Source organism: Colletotrichum aenigma (assembly GCF_013390185.1).
Source record: "Colletotrichum aenigma strain Cg56 chromosome Unknown KSG_Cg56_contig03, whole genome shotgun sequence".
In the NCBI taxonomy this organism is placed as follows: domain Eukaryota; kingdom Fungi; phylum Ascomycota; class Sordariomycetes; order Glomerellales; family Glomerellaceae; genus Colletotrichum; species Colletotrichum aenigma.
The window spans coordinates 5135543-5154271 of record NW_023500909.1 but is presented as its reverse complement, the minus strand read 5'-3'; the positions used below and the strand labels follow the sequence as shown (position 1 = coordinate 5154271).

Sequence of the window (18729 nt, the reverse complement as noted above, 5' to 3'; positions counted from 1 at the left end):
AATCAAGAAAACACACGACTTCCAAGACAACCAGGACATGTTCCGGCGAGCCAACATGCACTGCCCGGCTGAAAATTCGTCGAAATATCCAGGGAAACGGCAGGGGCTGGAACTTGTCCCGGAAGATAGCCGCTTACCCCTATCCATCGCATCGCGTGCTGGGAGAGCCTGAGACGCGTCAGTCAACCGTTTCCCCACAACTAGTCCACAGCTTCTGCCACTGACGATCTAATTCTGGGCGATGGAATGGGGCCGGATCGTCATCGCAAGGAAGATCACCCCACCACCCGGGGGGCCAACGACGCTAAGTCCGAGCGGACCGGAAGTTTTCTGTCTTGTGCCTCGCGGCCCTTCAAAAGGCGCACGTAATCTGCAGTCACAAATCCACGAGTTCGCAGCTTCGTCCGCACGTTTGATCATCGTTCCAATCCGGGGAAAGGCGACGGATCTAGTTGCCGAGTGATACGGATACTCGGTGCATAACTTCTGGAGAACATCTTTCCACTTGGTGTTGGGCGGTAACCAGGCAGTGGATTCACGATATGGAGGGAACCCACGGGCAAATCCACTTGCATTGTTGCGCCATAAACATGAACAAAGTCTGCAGCAGGCACATAAGGCTGGGGTGCCATTGGGCGACTCCCGGAACTTGAGATCTTCCCTCAAGATTGAAGATGCAAATTTCAGACAGGAGTGAAAAATATGCTCGGCTTGTTTTGAAAAAGTTGGATCCGATATTCATTGTTTGTCATCCAGTTGCATGTTGAAGTTGTGGGTTGCAAACGTCAGCGGTGGAGAGGTCGAAATTGGACCCGCGTTTGCACAGCCCCTTGAAGCTCCCTTTTAACTCGAGCGACCCTTCTGCCCATCTTGGCGGTCCTGGCGGCCTTTTTTGAGCCCAGTCGTCGTCGATGCCAAGGTACCAAGCGATCGCGACATCGATTCAAGCCTTTGCTCAACCGAACTCACTTTAGTTTTCGCCTTGGCATCCTGGGCACAAGCCAGCCAACACAGTCAAGATGAAGCCGACAACATTATCGACATTGACGGCGGGTCTGGGTTTGGCGACAGCGGTAAATGCCATCGACGTAACATTCACCGACGATGGTGAGTTCTCCGTGAGGGAAATTCTATTGAGAAGAAATGGTTGCTGACTTCCTACAGATTCAATCAAGAGCGCCGCGGGCACAATTGCGTATGGATTGGTGAAATATTACACAGGAAATAACACTGGCGACACACCAGGAAATCTGCCAGATCCTTACTACTGTAAGATTTTATGACTGTTGAAGTTATTTCAAAGCTGATTGTAATGCGTTCTAGGGTGGGAGGCTGGTGCCATGTTTGGCACGCTGGTTGATTATTGGTGGCTCACAGGCGACGACTCCTACAACACGATCACGACACAAGCTTTGCTGCATCAAGTCGGTGACGATAATGATTATATGCCCCAAAACCAAACTTTGACAGAAGGAAATGACGATCAGGGCTTCTGGGCGATGGCTGCCATGTCAGCAGCGGAACACAAGTACCCGAATCCCCCAGACGGCGAACCACAATGGCTTGCACTAGTACAAGCAGTCTTCAACGAATACGTCAGTCGATGGGACACAGGAAACTGCGGCGGTGGCGTGCGATGGCAGATTTTCACGTGGAACGCCGGATACGATTACAAGAACTCGATTTCGAACGGATGCTTCTTCAACGTGGCCGCCCGCCTGGCTCGCTACACCGGCAACACCACCTACTCCGATTGGGCCGAGAAGGTCTGGGATTGGGAAACAAGCGTCGGTTTGATTACGAGCAACCACGAGATTCTCGACGGTGTTCATTTCGAGGGATCATGTCCCAGCTCCACCGATAGCACGAAGTGGTCCTACAACGCCGGCATCTTCCTGTACGGCGCGGCCGTCATGTACAACATCACGGAAAGCGACACGTGGAAGACGCGCGTTGACGAGATGCTCACCGACATCACGACCGCGTTCGTCCAGAACAACATTCTCTACGAAGCGTACTGCGAACCAACGGCGCAGTGCAGTCAAGATGCACAGAGTTTCAAGGGATATCTCAGCAGATGGATGGCCGCCACGATGCAGGTGGCTTCATACACCACCGACACCATTCAACCTCTGCTGCTGTCCAGTGCACAGGCGGCAGCTACGGCATGTTCGGGATCTCCGGCTTCGGGCTTTAAGGGTCATGCGGGTACGGCCTGCGGCTTCTCCTGGCTGAACAACACCTTCGATGGCTTGGTTGGTGTCGGTCCCCAGATGAACTCGCTGCAGATCATCATGTACAACCTCGTTTCGTCGGCAGATGCACCCGTCACTGCCAACACGGGAGGAAACTCTTCGGGCGATGTCACTGGAGGAAAGAGTGACGGCTCAGGGACGAAGGCCCCGTCGGCGATTACTACTGCAGACAAGGCCGGAGCGGCTATTTTGACTATCCTAGTAACGGGTAGTGTTGTTGCAGGCACGGTTTTCATGGTTCTTTAGACTCTTTCATGTTTCCATATACCAATTTCCTTTTCTTTCGGATGAATACAACATCAAATGAATTTCACATCCTGGCGACCCAGAGAATCGTACTCCTGGGGCATACTTCAGCATGGCACGGAGCATCGTCTCAGACGTCCTTCGTGTCTTTCGTGGCTGTGATTCTACTCTGACACCGTATCTGGTACTGCAAACCAAAGGGCGAGGCTCCTTTTTTTTGTTAGTGCCCACAACCTTTCTGGCTGGCACCTCAACTAGGTTCCATGTGGATCGTTGAAAACTCGACTGCTCATAAAGGTTGCTTCAACGGGAATACCATTGCCTCGAGCTGCTCCTATTTCGCACTTCCACGCACGAGATACCAGCATGCATCAGAGTCAACTCACAAAACCGCTGGCCACAATGTCCTTGCGAGAAAAGACGGCGTATCCCGAGAAAAGGTGCGTCAAATATCGCAAAGATGTCTGCACTTTTGACAGCCATGCTACAGCTTACACGTATACAACGGGCTGGGAGGATCGCAGAAACAAAAACCAGCCCAACTCCACCATTCACTGGATGCCCTGAGAACTCCTCATCGAAATCATGCTTCACCTCAAGCCTGAAGAGCTTCTTCTTTTCCGACAGACATGCAGCCTGATTTTCCAACTATCTCTGAGAGGCGCATTTGCTGAGAACTATGGAACAGCAGAAGAAAAGCAAACGCCAGAATGGAAGCCTTCAGGGCTACAACGACTGTTCAGGTCAATATTTGACCTTCAATTACGGCGGCAAGTTGCAGCTTTCAAGACTTTCCGTCTCCAAGATGACGGCAGAAAGAAGTTGAAAAGTTTGCGTCATAGGCATCGCCTGCGCCAAGGCCTATGCCCGGAATGCTGGAAGCGCGTGGACTCGTCTACCGAAAAGCAATGTTCACATGGCCCAGAAGCGTCTGCAACCCGCATTCTCTTTTGCCATTATTGCGATGCCATGCACAACTTTTATTATAAAATTATTTTATATTATAGTAGCTTTAGCTATTTAATTTAATTTTAAAATATAATAATTTAATATAGATAATATTTTCCTAAATATAAAAAAGAATCTAAATAAACCTCTAATTTATTATTGTAAGGGGCTGGCCCCTAGGCTTGTTCAACATAGAGGTGCTGTCGATTAACTATTCTAAGCTGAAGAAGGAAGAAAGGACTTTATAAGAGTAGGCACCTAACAGCGGTGAAGCAGGCCGGGTTAGGCGGCGTACTGCGGCAGAATAGTAGGTCCAACGGAGCTGGATCTCAGTAACTGCTCCGGCGAAGCTGGAGATATCAATCCAGGCTCTAGCCTGTGACATCACCCCCCTGCTCCCCTCCAGCGGCGCGCCTGCGGCGCTAAGGCTGGGTCTCTATCGTGCTCTATCGCAGAGCCATAACAGCGTTCGTAAGCCTCTATTGATTCTGTCCCCTAGAGCGTCTCAACAGGCTCCTAGGTCCTCTCTGTATATCCTTCCTACTTAACTAGAACTTTGCAGCGTCGCCTGCGCCCTTAACGCTTCTAGGTAGCAGCGTTAATACTCTCTACACTCTAGGTCTCTTCGCCTTTATCGTCTATAATTAGTGGCGGCTGCTTATCATCTAACGTTTAACTAGGTAAGGGGTTGTTACCTGCGCGCTTTAGGATATCTATATAGAAGCGTAGGTATATAGCTGCTGGTATATTAAGCTCTACTATATATAGTGAGATAACCTTTGTAACTATATACTTATGGTGTAACTAATCTAGTTTCTTATAAGGCTTAGGGGATCTATAATACCCTATGTGAAGCCAGACTTTGTCGCCTACTTCTAGTCTCTCTGTAGGCTGGCGCTTCCTATTAGCCAGCTCCTCATAGCGTTACTGTGTTGAGGCGAGGGTTGATTAGGCTATATCCATCATATCTTAAAGCCTTGTTACTAACTTGCGTGCTTAGCCCTCACAGGTGCCCTCAGGGCTTGCTAGGCCTGCTTCCTTGACCTTAATAGGCTCTAGGTTGTATCCATGCTCTAGGAAGAAGCTACTCATCCTAATAGCGCTATTATTGCAGCTACAAAGCGCTAGCTGAGCTGCTGGAAGGTTATATGCCTAGTCCTTCTGTGAGTAGGTGGCATAGTTGCATAGGTAGGCCTAGATCTCCTGGTTTATCCTCTCTAGGCCTCTATCAGTCTGCAGGTAGTAGGTGGTGCTAAGCTGCTGCTCTATTCCCAAAAGCTTGCAGAACTGCTGCTAGAAGCAGCTTATCTAGTTGCTCCCTCTGTTGCTTATAATTAACGTAGGGATGCTGTGAAACCTGAAGTGGCAGTTTAGGAATTATTCAGCGCAGGCTTCAGCTTCTATGCTTTCTATCGCCTTGAGGGTTACGCCTTTACCTAGCCGGTTGATAATTACCTAAAGATATCTCTCGCCCTTATCTGTAAGGGGAAGGTTAGTAATAAAATCTATAGCGAGGTTGCTTTATATATGCTGTAGTATCAGTAGTGGTTTCAAAAGTCCCTTACGACGTTCCCTCCAGATATAACTACGCCTATAACTATCGCAGTTACAGCAGAAACGCTATACTAGGTGCGACTGACCAGGCCAGTAGAACTATCTACTAACCAGCGTAAGGGTGTTATCTCTTCCTAGATAGCTACTTGTTACGACCCGTAAACAAGGATAACAGCTGAACGACCCACTCGGGCGTCGGGCGGCTAGGACAGGACATTTGTACTGCAGGATCACGGGAACAACAGGGACTCACTCGGAGACGGAAGAACTATAATATAAGTCACGTGATGATAAGATAAGACTGAGCAGGCAGTGTGGATCACTGAGCGCTCAGTCGAAGTTACTGAGCGCTCACCAACAGTTAATAAGCGCTCACTGGTACCTGGTAAGGGATCAGTGATAGAGTAAAGGGTACTGTTCAGAACTTATATATAGTATGACCCTGAGCCTGGCTTATAGTCAGACTTCTATAGCTCTTCAGCAATTAACTTAGTATTCATCCTCACGGATACTCTCAGCTTACCTTCACTGCAAATCACTTATTAAGTCTAAGACTGATCACCTTAGCCTCTGAAGAACCGATCTACTACAGCCTACAAACTACAACCTATAACCACAACCTAGTGTACTGTTAGAACGTATCAATCCCTAGCTTCTGTTAGCAGACCCTACTGTCAGATAGCTGACCGTAACACTTTGATTGCTCCTATTCAGTAAGTTGACTATTGATTCCTACTAACAGTAACAAACGATAATATCTTCCCACGCCTCTGTTAAGTCGCCTACCCTAGGATCCTCGTCCACTTCAGGAGGACGAGCCACCTAAAACCTAGCCCAGGAACTAGGAGACCAGAAGATAAAGGATGACTCAGACAGCAAGGACGACACCGAAGAACTTAAGCGCCAGCTCAACAAGACCAATAGCGACTTCAAGGCAATGTGCGAAATATTCAACCAGAACGCTGCAGCCCTTAGCGAACTCCAGGAACAAGCCCGCAAGAACCAGGATCTGGAGAAAGAAGTCGCCACCCTCCGAGCTGCCGCTAACGTCATATCCGCCCCAGTCGAAGGATGAGAACGCCTCAAGCTCAATACGCCTTCCACCTTCGACAGGACCCTAGGACAACTCAAAGGACACCTGGTATAAGTTTGAACCTACCAGGCCTTCCATATAAACACCTTCCAGAACGACACCAAACGCGTTATACACGCAGCCACCTTCCTTCAGGGATGAGCCCTTGCCTGGTTCAAACCCCTTCAACAGGAATAGCTTGACAACCCTGTCGAAAAATACAGCCAAGAAGTTAAGGACATCTTCTTCAGCTTCACAGGCTATATTAAGGCCCTAGAATCTCTCTTCCTTGACCCTGATGAACGAAGACAGGCCGAGCGAGACCTATCCCACCTATAACAAACCAAGTCAGCTACGCTCTACGCCGCAGAGTTTAGGCGATTAGCTGCAAGACTCCACATAACTAACGAAAGCAAAGTTTTTGCCTTTTATCAAGGACTTAAGGATGAGGTCAAAGATGAAATAGCCAAACTGGAGACACCTCCTAGTTTCCTCGCCTATGTCGAACATGCTATTAAGGTTGACAACCGCCTCTATAAACGACGAAAGGAATAAGGAGAGAAACAACAAAACCTAAATTCAGGATGTAAGTACTAATAGCAGCCTCAACAGAAGTTTAACAGCTAGCGGAACAACAACAGACCCTGCAACAACTGGAATAACACCTGCTAGAGCACCGCCTATAGATAACACAGCAGACCTATAGATCTCAGCATGATGACCAAACCTAACAACAAAAAACCTTAGAACCCTAAGTGCTATAACTGTAATAAGCAAGGCTATATTGCTAAAGACTGCAGACAGCCTAAGAAGCTCCCCTGGAGGCCAGTGGCAGAACGACCTCGATAAGTCAACATAATTGCAAAAGTTTCATATGCATCCTAATCGTGGACCAGATGCTATGACGATAACTGCTGAATTCACCTTAAAGACAAAGAAATATCAGGACACTACCTAAGGGACAGCAACCCTGGACGGTCTGGTTATAATATAACCATCCCAGACACTCGCCCTAGGACCCTGGCAATAATGCATTCCAGCAACAGCAAAGTGGCTAGAAAACCAGTTGAACAACTCAATAAGATGCTATAAATTCAGCGACTAGAACTAATCACCCCCTGCATAACTAGCCAGCAACTCCACTACAAAGAACAACAAATCAAGAAGGAAATAGAGCTAATCCAGCAAGAAGACGACAGATAAGTACAACTATATTAATAACAAGAATCAGAAGAAGAACCAGAACACTAATACGATCCTCTGATAGAACAATAACTCCTCAGTATGACCAACAACTAGACTTTCAGAGAAGGAGAAAGCTCTTCCTATAACTCAGATAAACCTCGCAACGTTGCCTAATAACGCACTTAGACAGAGATTGCCTATAGGTTCACCCCCAGTGTGGACGACTCCAGCTCCAAAGAGGAACCTAACGACCAGGAAGGAAGAATCAAGCAACTTCTAGGATACCAAGGAATCAACATGCTTCAAGATAAGCAATAACGCCACTTCTATAGCACCTCAGCAGCCTAACGAGACTGAGGCTACACCCCTCAGCTACACATAAAAGATCATCCCGCACTGAGAAGCAACCACCAGCTTCACTAAACCCTCTTCTGGCCCCAGTGCTTCCACGACAAATACAAGGAACACATAGGAGAAAAACATGATTACCAGTTTTATCCCAGAAGACATAACAACAAGCCTATCCATGAGATCTACTCAACCTCCATTATGATTAGATAGACTATAGTACTGTTTAAAGACAACCTTGCAGTCTTTAGACCTAGTCCTTAGTTCCCTATAAGATGTCAACATAACAACAGCATAAAATAGGACGAATGCTAATAAGACGAATGCTAAGTTCACTACCAAGAAAAGGCATAAGCCTAGAGAATCATAAAGAACAGACCTAGACCCCCACAGATCAGGATCTACAAAAACAGCCTCACAAAAGCATGACGAGAGGGAAGGCAAATCACCTACCCAGGACAACCAGAGCAGTTAAAAAACTAGACTCACCTACCGACGACAGATCACAACAGGCAACAAACATAAGATCTATTCACTAAATATCACAAGGACATAAGGGTAATATCAAACTCAAAGTTACTATCAATCAGCAAATAACACTCACGCTGATCGACAGCAGAGCTGAAGCAAACTTCATTACCCCCCAAGCCATCAATAGGCTAGAAATACGATAGGGAGGAAAAGAACAACCATATCAGTTACACACGGCAGAAGGAGAAGAATTCAAGTACAAAGGAGGTACTATCTATAATGAGACTGCGCCCCTCGAGATGAGCTACCTAAATCGAAAAGAAAGAATCTAATTCGACATTGCCGATCTAGGAACATACGACATAGTGCTAGGACTACCCTAGCTACGAACAAGCAACCCACAGATAGATTAGAGCAAAGGCTAACTCCATTAGGACCACGATAATTCAGTCCCTAAGCAGCCCTGTCAGAATCAGGCCTCAAATAAATCAATACGACAAGGAACAGCAAAACGATACCTCTGTTACCTCAAGGCAAAAAAAGCCATATCATAACCACCAACAATAATAGATCTCAAACAGAAGAACAATCCACTTCTGTCTATCCCAGAAGAATATAGAGTGTATAAAAAACTCTTTATAGCCGAATTAGAAACCAGACTGCCCAAACACACCAGTTTCGACCACGAAATACCCCTCAAAAAAGGGAAGGAACCACGCTTCAACAAAATCTACGGACTCAACCAGACAGAAATAGAAGCCCTAGACAAATACCTTAAAGAAAATCTCAAGAAGGGATATATCAGACCCTCAACGTCACCAGCAGGAAGCCTAATCCTGTTCGTACCTAAGAAGAACGGAAAACTACGATTATGCGTCGACTACCGCATGCTAAACGAAATGACGATCAAAAACCGCTACCCACTGCCACTCATCAACAAGATGAGACGACTCCTTCACGGAGCCAACTGGTTCACAGCCCTCGACCTCAAAGGAGCCTATAACCTGATCAGGATGAAGCAAGGAGAAGAATAGAAAACCGCTTTCAGAACCTGAAAAGGATATTTTGAGTACCTCGTTATGCCCTTCAGCCTCACTAACGCCCCTGCAACATTCCAAAATATGATCAACTAAGTCTTATGCAAATATGTCGACATCTGCGTAGTAGTCTATCTTAATAACATCCTCATCTTCTCATCAACACTTGAGAAACATAAGGAAGACGTACACCACATCTTATAAGCCCTCTAAGAAGCTAAGCTATTAGTTGAACCTGAGAAAAGCGAATTCCACACACAGAGGGTGGAATACCTCAGATTCACTATCACCCCTGGAAAAGTCTATATATCAGAAAACAAAGTCAAAGCTATCAAGGAATAGCTGGTACCCAACAACCTCAAGGAAGTCTAAGGATTTCTAGGTTTCGTCAACTTCTACCGCAAATTCATCAAAGACTATGGCAAGATCAACGCAGCTCTCATAAGCCTCAGCCGCAAAGACACGCCCTTTATATGGGAAGAACCATAACGAACAGCATTCCAGAAGATCAAGGACCTCATCGCTAGCGAGCCCGTCTTAAGCATTCCAGATCCAACAAAACAGTTCGAAGTAGAACCTGACGCATCTGACTACGCAATAGGAGCATAATTATCCTAATAGGATTCAGAAGGACGACTACACCCATATGCCTTCTTTTCTCGCAAGCTCCACAGACCTAAACTTAACTATCAAGTTCACGATAAGGAACTCATGGCAATCATTAAAGCTTTCAAGGAATAGAGACCTGAGCTCTCAGGAACTACACACGAAGTACTTATGTATTCAGACCATAAGAACCTTTCACACTTCACAACTTCAAAAGTGTTAAATAAACGACAGATTAGATAGTTAGAATTCCTATCAGAATTTAACTTCTGAATCATCTATCGCAAAGGATCAGATAATAGCAGAGCTGACGCTCTTAGCTAACGACCAGACTATAACGTCCTAGTACCTGAAGAAACCTAGGTGATTCCCAAAGGAAATAACAACGGAGACCTAATGCTAGCAACCAAACTCTTAATGATGGCTGGACGATCTAGTACTAGCCCGCCTAGCGAACTAGACGACGAAGCAATTAAGGAGTTCCATGCTCGCCCTGCATATGGTCACCAAGGAATCACAAAAACCTGGAAATAACTACGACAACAATATAGAGAAAAAGTCACTAGAGAACAAGTGGCAAAAGCAATTAAGGATTATGAGGTTTGCCTCAAAAGCAAACCCGCTCGTCATCAACCTTATAGTATGCTACAACCCTTGCCTGTGCCGCAAACAGCCTGGCAATCTATATCCCTCAACTTTATCGTCAAATTACTGAAGTCTCAAGAACCCCTTACAGGAACACACTTTAACAGCGTTCTTGTTATTATGGACCAACTCACGAAGTACGCCTACTTCATTCCGTACAAAGAAGCAAGTAACGCTGAAGAATATGCCTATATATTTCTTAAATATATCATCGCCAACCACAGAACGCCTAGAGAGATTATATCAGACAGAGATAAGATCTTCACTTCTAAATTCTGGAAGTTAATCATATCACAACTCAGCATTAAATAATTAATATCCACTGTATTCCACCTATAAACCGACGGACAAACAGAACAAATCAACTAAATCCTCGAAACATATCTCCACGCCTATATCAACTATAACTAAGACAATTAGGTTATATTGCTACTGATAGCCTAGTTCGCCTACAACAGCGCAGTAGGAGAAAGTACCAAGGAATCCCCCTTCTACCTCAACTATGGATTTGAACCAACCGCCTATAGAGAACCCTAAACAGGCCTAGCTGCAGTAAAAGCTGTCGCCTCAATACGCTAAATCAAGGATATCCAGGAAAACGCACGTAAAGAACTCAAATTCATACGACAAAGAATAACAAAATTCAGCAACAAACAAAGGATTAAGAGACCAACCTTGAAAGAGGGAGATAGCGCCTATCTTATATAGCGAAACATCAAAACAAAGCAACCAAACGATAAACTTAACTATAAAAAACTCAGACCTTTCAAAATTTCATGAGTAATCTCACCAGTTAACTACAAACTAGGACTCCTAGAAACCATGAAGTGTCACCCAGTATTCTATGTCTCACTCCTCGAACCAGCACTACGTGGATCACAGACAAACGATATTATCATCGTCGAAGATAACAAACCAGAGTATGAAGTCGAACGAATTATCAACCATCTTAAAGAACCAGAAGGGTATTAATACCTCATCAAATAGAAAGGATACAGACATAAAGACAACATATAGGAACCAGCTAAAAACATCACTAACGCAGCATAAGAACTCACGATCTACTGGCAACAACACTAAGAGCGAAAAGTCACACCAGCACCTGTTATACTAGCCCAAAAGAACAGTAGATATAAGCAGATCAAGCACCTACATCACTTCACCAGACCACCTACTGAAGTAGATCGGCTGCGACAAGGAAAACTATTTATCCGCCTAGGAACACCAGAAATCAACTAAGACGCCTCCAATAAGAAGTTTGGAGTGCCTAGATTCCAATCGCTAAGGATGGTATCCAGGTCTATCGCACCAAAAGCGCCCACCAACCGCGCCTCAAGAACCAAGGAAGACTCAACAGGGGAAGGACTTGCTGCCCCCTCCTCTTCAGCCACCACCGAAGTCTCCTTGCAACCCTTTTTGAACACTATTCGCTTAGCCTTGCGGACACGATCCAGTTTCGCAAGCGCCTCATTCACTTCAGCCTGCGCCTTTTGCAGCACCTCCATTCTCTTTCGAAACAGTTCCTTAGTTTCTTCCTCCTCATCATCCAAACGCTGAGACTCAACCATCAAACGTTCCACTACATATGAATTAGCATGAACAAAACACAATAGGCCTCAGGAACTACACAAACATTAACAGATCGCATCGTCGGAAGCATTGCACGAACGACGAGTGCCACCCACGGCGACACACTCTCCGCAAACCAAGGAGCCAGGCAGCATTTTACAGCGCAACCCCTTAGACCAACAGCGACGATAAGGCATGACTTTAAACCTGTTCTCCGCAATATTAAGGGAACGACGATAACGACAAAGAGTAGAAATCGCAGGATTTTCAGGAACGCAACCTGACATAATGTCAGCATTATAGGTAAATCAAGAAGCATAATTGACGGATCCCCAACCTGGGACTAACGACCTACTTATGTTAGGTCTTAAGGACAAGACCTTTGGAGAGGGGACCTGATGTTACAACCTGTAAACAAGGATAACAGCTGAACGACCCACTCAGGCGTCAGGCGGCTAGGACAGGACATTTATACTGCAGGATCATAGGAACAACAGGGACTCACTTAGAGACGGAAGAACTATAATATAAGTCACATGATGATAAGATAAGACTGAGCAGGCAGTGTGGATCACTGAGCGCTCAGTCGAAGTTACTGAGCGCTCACCAACAGTCAATAAGCGCTCACTGGTACCTAGTAAGGGATCAGTGATAGAGTAAAGGGTACTGTTCAGAACTTATATATAGTATGACCCTGAGCCTGGCTTATGGTCAGACTTCCATAGCTCTTCAGCAATCAACTTAGTATTCATCCTCACGGATACTCTCAGCTTACCTTCACTGCGAATCACTTATTAAGTCTAAGACTGATCACCTTGGCCTCTGAAGAACCGATCTACTACAGCCTACGAACTACGACCTACGACCACGACCCAGTGTACTGTTAGAACGTATCAATCCCCAGCTTCTGTTAGCAGACCCTACTGTCGGATAGCTGACCGTAACACTACTAAGCACTGAGTTATAGGTGCTTTGAACGATATAGGTGTATAGTGTGTTTGCGTTATTATCTAGATCTTTATTACCTAGTACCTAAATCTGATCTCTAAACAGTAGTTAGTTGCTATTATTAATCTCACACTTAGCGATCTGAACCTTTAGCTTAAGGCTTAGGTGGAAGCTTCTTTCTTATTGTTTTATAGCAGCATAGGCCTGCTGGTAGACTTTATCTTATCCTTAGGTCTGATCCTAGAGTTGCTGTAGTTCTTCGTCGTTAGTAAATATAAGCATCAATAGTGCTGCCTCTATACGTTATATATATGCTGAGGGTAGGGTTGCTTCTGGGAGGAGCTATAGGATTCAACCTTATTTACGCTTATCCTCTAGAGATATAGGTACGTCTTGTTCACATCTAGAGAGTGCGTTTAGCACTACTGCTTTGCTTCCTAGCTGGTATTATATCTTAAAGTTATACTAAGATAGTTCCTCTGCCTATCAGCTTTACCGTTCTATAAGCTTCTGCTTTATCATAAAGTACTTTAGGTTCTTATAGTCTGATAGGATCCTAAAGTGGCTAACACTCTATAGCTCTGCTCTCTATTCTTATAGACAGCTTATAATAGCTAGCATCTCCTTATCATATATCAGATAGTTAAACTAGGCAGCGTTAAGCTGCTGTAAGTAGTAGGCTACTATATAACGTCTGCTGTGCTTATCTTCCTGTGAGAGTACGCCTCTAAGGGTAAAGCCTGAGCAATCAGCCTCAATATAGGTTTTACGCGTAGGGTCTAATTGATATAGAACAGGCTTAGCAGCAAAGATCCTCTTAAGCTCCTGGAATGCTACTTCTTATTCCTTACCCAAGCAGAAGGGGACACCCTTTTTTATAAGAGCTATCAGGGGTCCAGCAATCTCTAAGTATGCTGGGATAAAGATCCAGTAGTAGTTTGCAAATCTAAGGAAGCTTCAGACTCCCTTAACTGTCTTTAGAGCTGCCTATTCCTTAATCGCCTTCAGTTTCTCAGGGTTATAAGAGATACTAACTTCAGCTGTAATAATAAACCCTAGGTACTTAACTATCTTTATAGAGAATGCACACTTATGAGGGGTCTAAATATAGCCCTGCTGCAGTAAGCTTATGCAGTACTAGCTTAACCTTTGCTTTATAGTCTTATTATAATCTGTTTAAGTAGATCAGGATGTTATCTATATATACTGTTATAAAGTCGTCTAGATACTCTTAAAGTATGCTGTTAATATATCGTTAGAATATAGTGGGGGCTCCTGTGAGCCTAAAGGGGATAACTAGCTATTTAAATAGCCTATATCTCATCTGGAAGGCTGTCTTATACTCCTCTCCCTGCGTAATCCAGATCTTATAGAATGCTGCTACTACGTCTAGCTTAGTGAACCACTTAGCAGCGCTGACAGTCTGTAGCGTCTCTTAAATTAAGGGGAGAGGGTATCAGTTGCACTTAGTAAGCTTGTTAAGAGCGTAGTAGTTGATATAGAAATATATTCCTCTATTTGGTTTATATACGAATAGTACTAGGGCTGATGCTTCTGAGCTGCTAGCGCAGATGAAGCCCTTATTAAGTAGGTCTTATAAGGTCTTATAGAGGACGAGGAGTTCTTCTCATGATATGCTATAGAGCGGACCCTATGGTAGTATAGCTTTATTACCACTACTATCCTATTTGATAGGGATCCTATAGTCGACCTTAGGGCGATATAGTGGAAGGTTGGCAGCTTTATTAGGTTGGAATAGCTCTTAGAACTTAGCTAGTACAGCTGGTGGGAGGAGGGCTTTTAGGTCTGCCTTCTCAGTCTTCTTTATAAGAGCCTTCTATATATCTACTAGGCTGATCGCTCGAACTTTATATCCTGCAGTTCCTTTGGTGTGTTGTTATGCCCTCTTATAAAGCGTTACAAAAGGGGCTCCTGGGAGGAGGCGGGCAGCTCTGATCTGGTGCACTCATCCTGGTTCTTCCTTGCTTTTTAGACGTAGGTCTACGCCGCCCCTCTTATATTATATCTGTTGCACGGCAGCATTATATAGGATGTAGTTCCTCTCTATCTAGGGCTTCCCTAGGAACAGATTATTGCTAAGGCTATATATAGTATATATGAAGATCTTCTCATTATAACCGCACAGCTTGAGGTTAAAGATAACTATACCTATTGCTTTTATAGCGCCTATGGCGTTGCTGAAGCTGCTTAGTACTCGCTTAGAGCGGTCTACTTCTAGCAGGTGGAGCTTGCAGGCTAGGTTGTAGTTAATAAGGGCGTATAAGTCGCACCTTATATCTATTAGGGCGTCTGCTTAAGTGCCCTTATATATATAGGTAGTGATTACTACTGACTTACTGCTTACATAATGCTTAAACTGCTTATATAATGCTTAAACTGCTTCTATTTTGTGATATCACTAAGTTCAGCCTCTAACGCCTAACTTTGCGGTGGAGTTACTCTTTTCCTAAGCTCTCTTCAGCCTTAGAGCTTCCTAGCTCCTCTATAGGACTCTTATTGCTGCTCTCTTCTCGCTTCTTAGCTTTCTTAACCTTTATAGGATAGGAACGCTTCAGCTTAGGACACTATATAGCAATATAGCCGATCTGGTTGCAGTTGAAGCATTTGCAGGTGTCTCTCACAAGCTGCAGCAGGTCTTCAGATGAGGAGCTGCTTTATTAGCAACATAACTTTATCTTCTCCTTACCCTTAGTGCAGCTGACGCTAGATATCAGTATATCTCTATCTGCATCTTATTAGCAGTTAGGTTGCAGCACTTTCTGAGAAGTGTAACTGAGGTAGTATTCCCTAAGCTTCCTGCTATCTAAGCAGGATCCTATAGTGAGAAGCAGTTTTATAAACTGGTGGTAGTCCTTTAGCGCTTCTAGTACCCCTATTAATAGGTTGCTTAACTAGGAATTTAGTATGCCTTCTAAGTAGTTAATCTTAATCTTATCTTACTAAGATCCTCCCCTACTTACTGTAAGCTCCTTCTCAAACTTAGGGAAGAAGGAAGTAAAACTCTCTTCCTCTTGTTGCCGCATAGTGCGTAACTTATCCAAGGCTTAGGCTTTAGCGTTTAGGTCCCTATATATTCTTTTGAGATAGTCTATAAATTAAGCTAAGGAGGTGTCTCCTCAGGCTACTCTATTAGCAAAGAAGGCGGAGGATGTTGCTTAGGCGGTTCCCTCCAGCCTGGCGTAGATATATGCAAACGCGCTCTCTTCTCTGCCCATAGCTTCAGCATCAATCTGTAGCTTTAAGTTTATCTCTAGAGCCTACTATAGAAACTGTCGTCTTATGCTATCGAACTTTAGGGGGTCAGGAAGTATTAGCCTCAGTTGTCTAGTTGAGGTTGGTTTATAGGGCTTAGCCACTATTTTTATAATGCTGTTGCTTATGGCCTATATAGTTATATTAGCTGTAGACAGGGTAGGTATGCTGCTTGCAATCAGCATAAGGGTTGCTCTATCTGTTAACATAAGCCTGTTTAGAGCTGTCAAGAGCTGCATTATCTGGTCCTAAAGAGGATATATGCTTGCGTTAACTGCTTCGTTAACCCTGCGGTCAATCTCTGCAGTTATCGCGTCATTTGCGCTACCCTCTGGCGAATCCATCATGTCGCACTTATGAGGTTTTCATATAGCGTCTTCTCAATACGCTACCCTCTAGCAAATCAGTTGTATCGCTCTCGTGAGGTTTTATAAGCGTCTTTTGTTGTTAAGCTTAGAATATATAAGGGGCTGGCCCCTAGGCTTGTTCAACGTAGAGGTGCTGTCGATTGACTATTCTAAGCTGAAGAAGGAAGAAAGGACTTTACAAGAGTAGGCACCTAACAGCGGTGAAGCAGGCTGGGTTAGGCGGCGTACTGCGGCAGAATAGTGGGTCCAATGGAGCTGGATCTCAGTAACTGCTCCGGCGAAGCCGGAGATATTAATCCGGGCTCTAGCCTGTGACAATTATTGACTGTTGAAAAGGTTTAAAATATAAAAAAGAATATATAGAGCTTAATAAAGCTTTATATAGCTTTAGGAATATATTACTCTTTTAATATAAATATTTCTTAATAACCCTAAAAAAGCTACGATTTACTTTAAGCTCAAAAGAAATATATCTTTTCTAAGATCTTAATTATTAGGTTTTAGTCTTATTCTATATAGATAATATTCTTATTTTATATTATCAAAATTACTCCTCTTAAGTGAAATAGATTATTAATAAACTAAAAGCTAAATATAAATTTAAAAAATAAAATACTATTAAATATTACTTTAAGATCTAAGTTATTCGAGATTATATAGCTTAAAAAGTTTATTTAGTATATAATTTATATATTAAGAAAATTATTAAATATTTTAATTTTTAAAAAGAAATATATTTTATAATTTATTATCTTTTAAGGAAGTTAAAAACAAATAAAGAATAAACTTCTTTTATATATATAAAAAAGTATTAAGAGAAAACTAGTTTTATATTTTATTTAGTTAATAATAATAATACATCTAAATATAGCTTTCATAGCTATATATCCTTTATAGTTACTTACAAATCTTTTATTAGTTTATATAATAATAATTAACTAAATAATCTAATACCTCTATATAATATATTTTCTTATTTTTTACTTTAGAAATATAAGAGATATATAAGTTTTCTAAATTATAAGTAATATTTTATTTATAGATAATAAAGAAATATAATGATTAATTTAAAAATATATTATGTTCCTTTTTAGAAATATAATATATTAGAAAGCTATAACGTGGTTCATCAGTCAGCCAGCTGGACCAGCCAGCTGGACCAGTCAGCCGGACGTTTTTTTCCCACATACATAACAACATCTAGTATTTCTCAACCACAACGCATCAAATCAACTATTTGTTGTCGCTATCAGAATCTCCTGAGGGTTCGACATCTTTGGAACAGGTTCGCACGTTATGCCCAGTCTCACCACATATACCACAGCGTCTCCAAGCTGGCTGGGCTCTCTTTGATGGACCCCCCTCGTCGTCCTCTTGAGGTGCTGGACGTTTCCCTTTTTGTTTCCCTTCAAGCAAAACCTAAGATTCCTCTATACTAAGTGCTCCTCTAAGCTGGACCTACATTCTTTTAGCCCTCTAGCGCTTAGCAAGTGCTATATTTGCATCCTCAAAGGTATAAAGCTGATCAGTCAAAATAGTGATTAAGTGCGCTATTACCTGCACACCCTTTAATAATTACTTAACTGCAGTAATAATTAATGTTGGTAAGCTTCCTTAATAAGCAGAGATATAACTTTTAATAAAGTTAGACTGTAAGATAGTTTATTATAAGTTAGAGGGCGTTTATAACTGCTAAGGTGGAGGTGTTAAAGGGTTGGCTATAAGAGGTGTAAGCGTCTGTAAATACATATTAAGCTTTTTGATAATATGGTCTAGGTCCTATGGTGAAATTCCAGCGCCTTAGAAAGCAGACCTGATGTTTTCCTTATTAAAACCCTTATTATAGGCCTAGTGGAAGGCAACAAAGAACTCAGACTTAGTGATATGATTTATAGAGGCTCTGATAAATTAGTTGATTTTATTATTATATATGCGTTTTAAAGGCGAATAAAGGGTAATATCTAATAGCTGTAGTAGATATAATGAATATGCAGGCATACTAATAGTTATTGTCACGGGCTAGAGCCCGGCCGAGATCTCCGGCTTTGCCGGAGCAGCTACCGAGACCCAGCTCCGCCGGGTCCACTATTCTGCCGTAGCACACCGCCTAGCCCCAGTGTGCTTCACCGCCGCTAGGCGCCTATCCCTGTAAAGTCCCTTCTTCCTTCTTCAGCTTAGAATAGTCAATCGACGGCACCTCTACG

The 18729-nt window shown here is 43.4% G+C and overlaps 1 protein-coding gene across 1 annotated transcript, besides 2 other annotated features; it reads left to right on the top strand.

Annotated features, from left to right (window-relative positions):
* Positions 1 to 1019: 1019 nt before the first annotated feature.
* Positions 1020 to 2501, top strand: DCW1-5 (Mannan endo-1,6-alpha-mannosidase DCW1; the record flags this gene model as incomplete). The annotated part of the gene is made up of 3 exons (XM_037320596.1): positions 1020 to 1107; positions 1165 to 1269; positions 1324 to 2501. 3 exons carry the CDS (start codon positions 1020 to 1022, stop codon positions 2499 to 2501), a joined length of 1371 nt encoding a protein of 456 aa, XP_037182342.1.
* Positions 2502 to 15804: 13303 nt separating this feature from the next.
* Positions 15805 to 15816: a sequence feature (Short protein (CGCA056_v005343, KAF5524697.1) was converted to a misc_feature.).
* Positions 15817 to 15865: 49 nt separating this feature from the next.
* Positions 15866 to 15928: a sequence feature (Short protein (CGCA056_v005343, KAF5524697.1) was converted to a misc_feature.).
* Positions 15929 to 18729: the final 2801 nt, after the last annotated feature.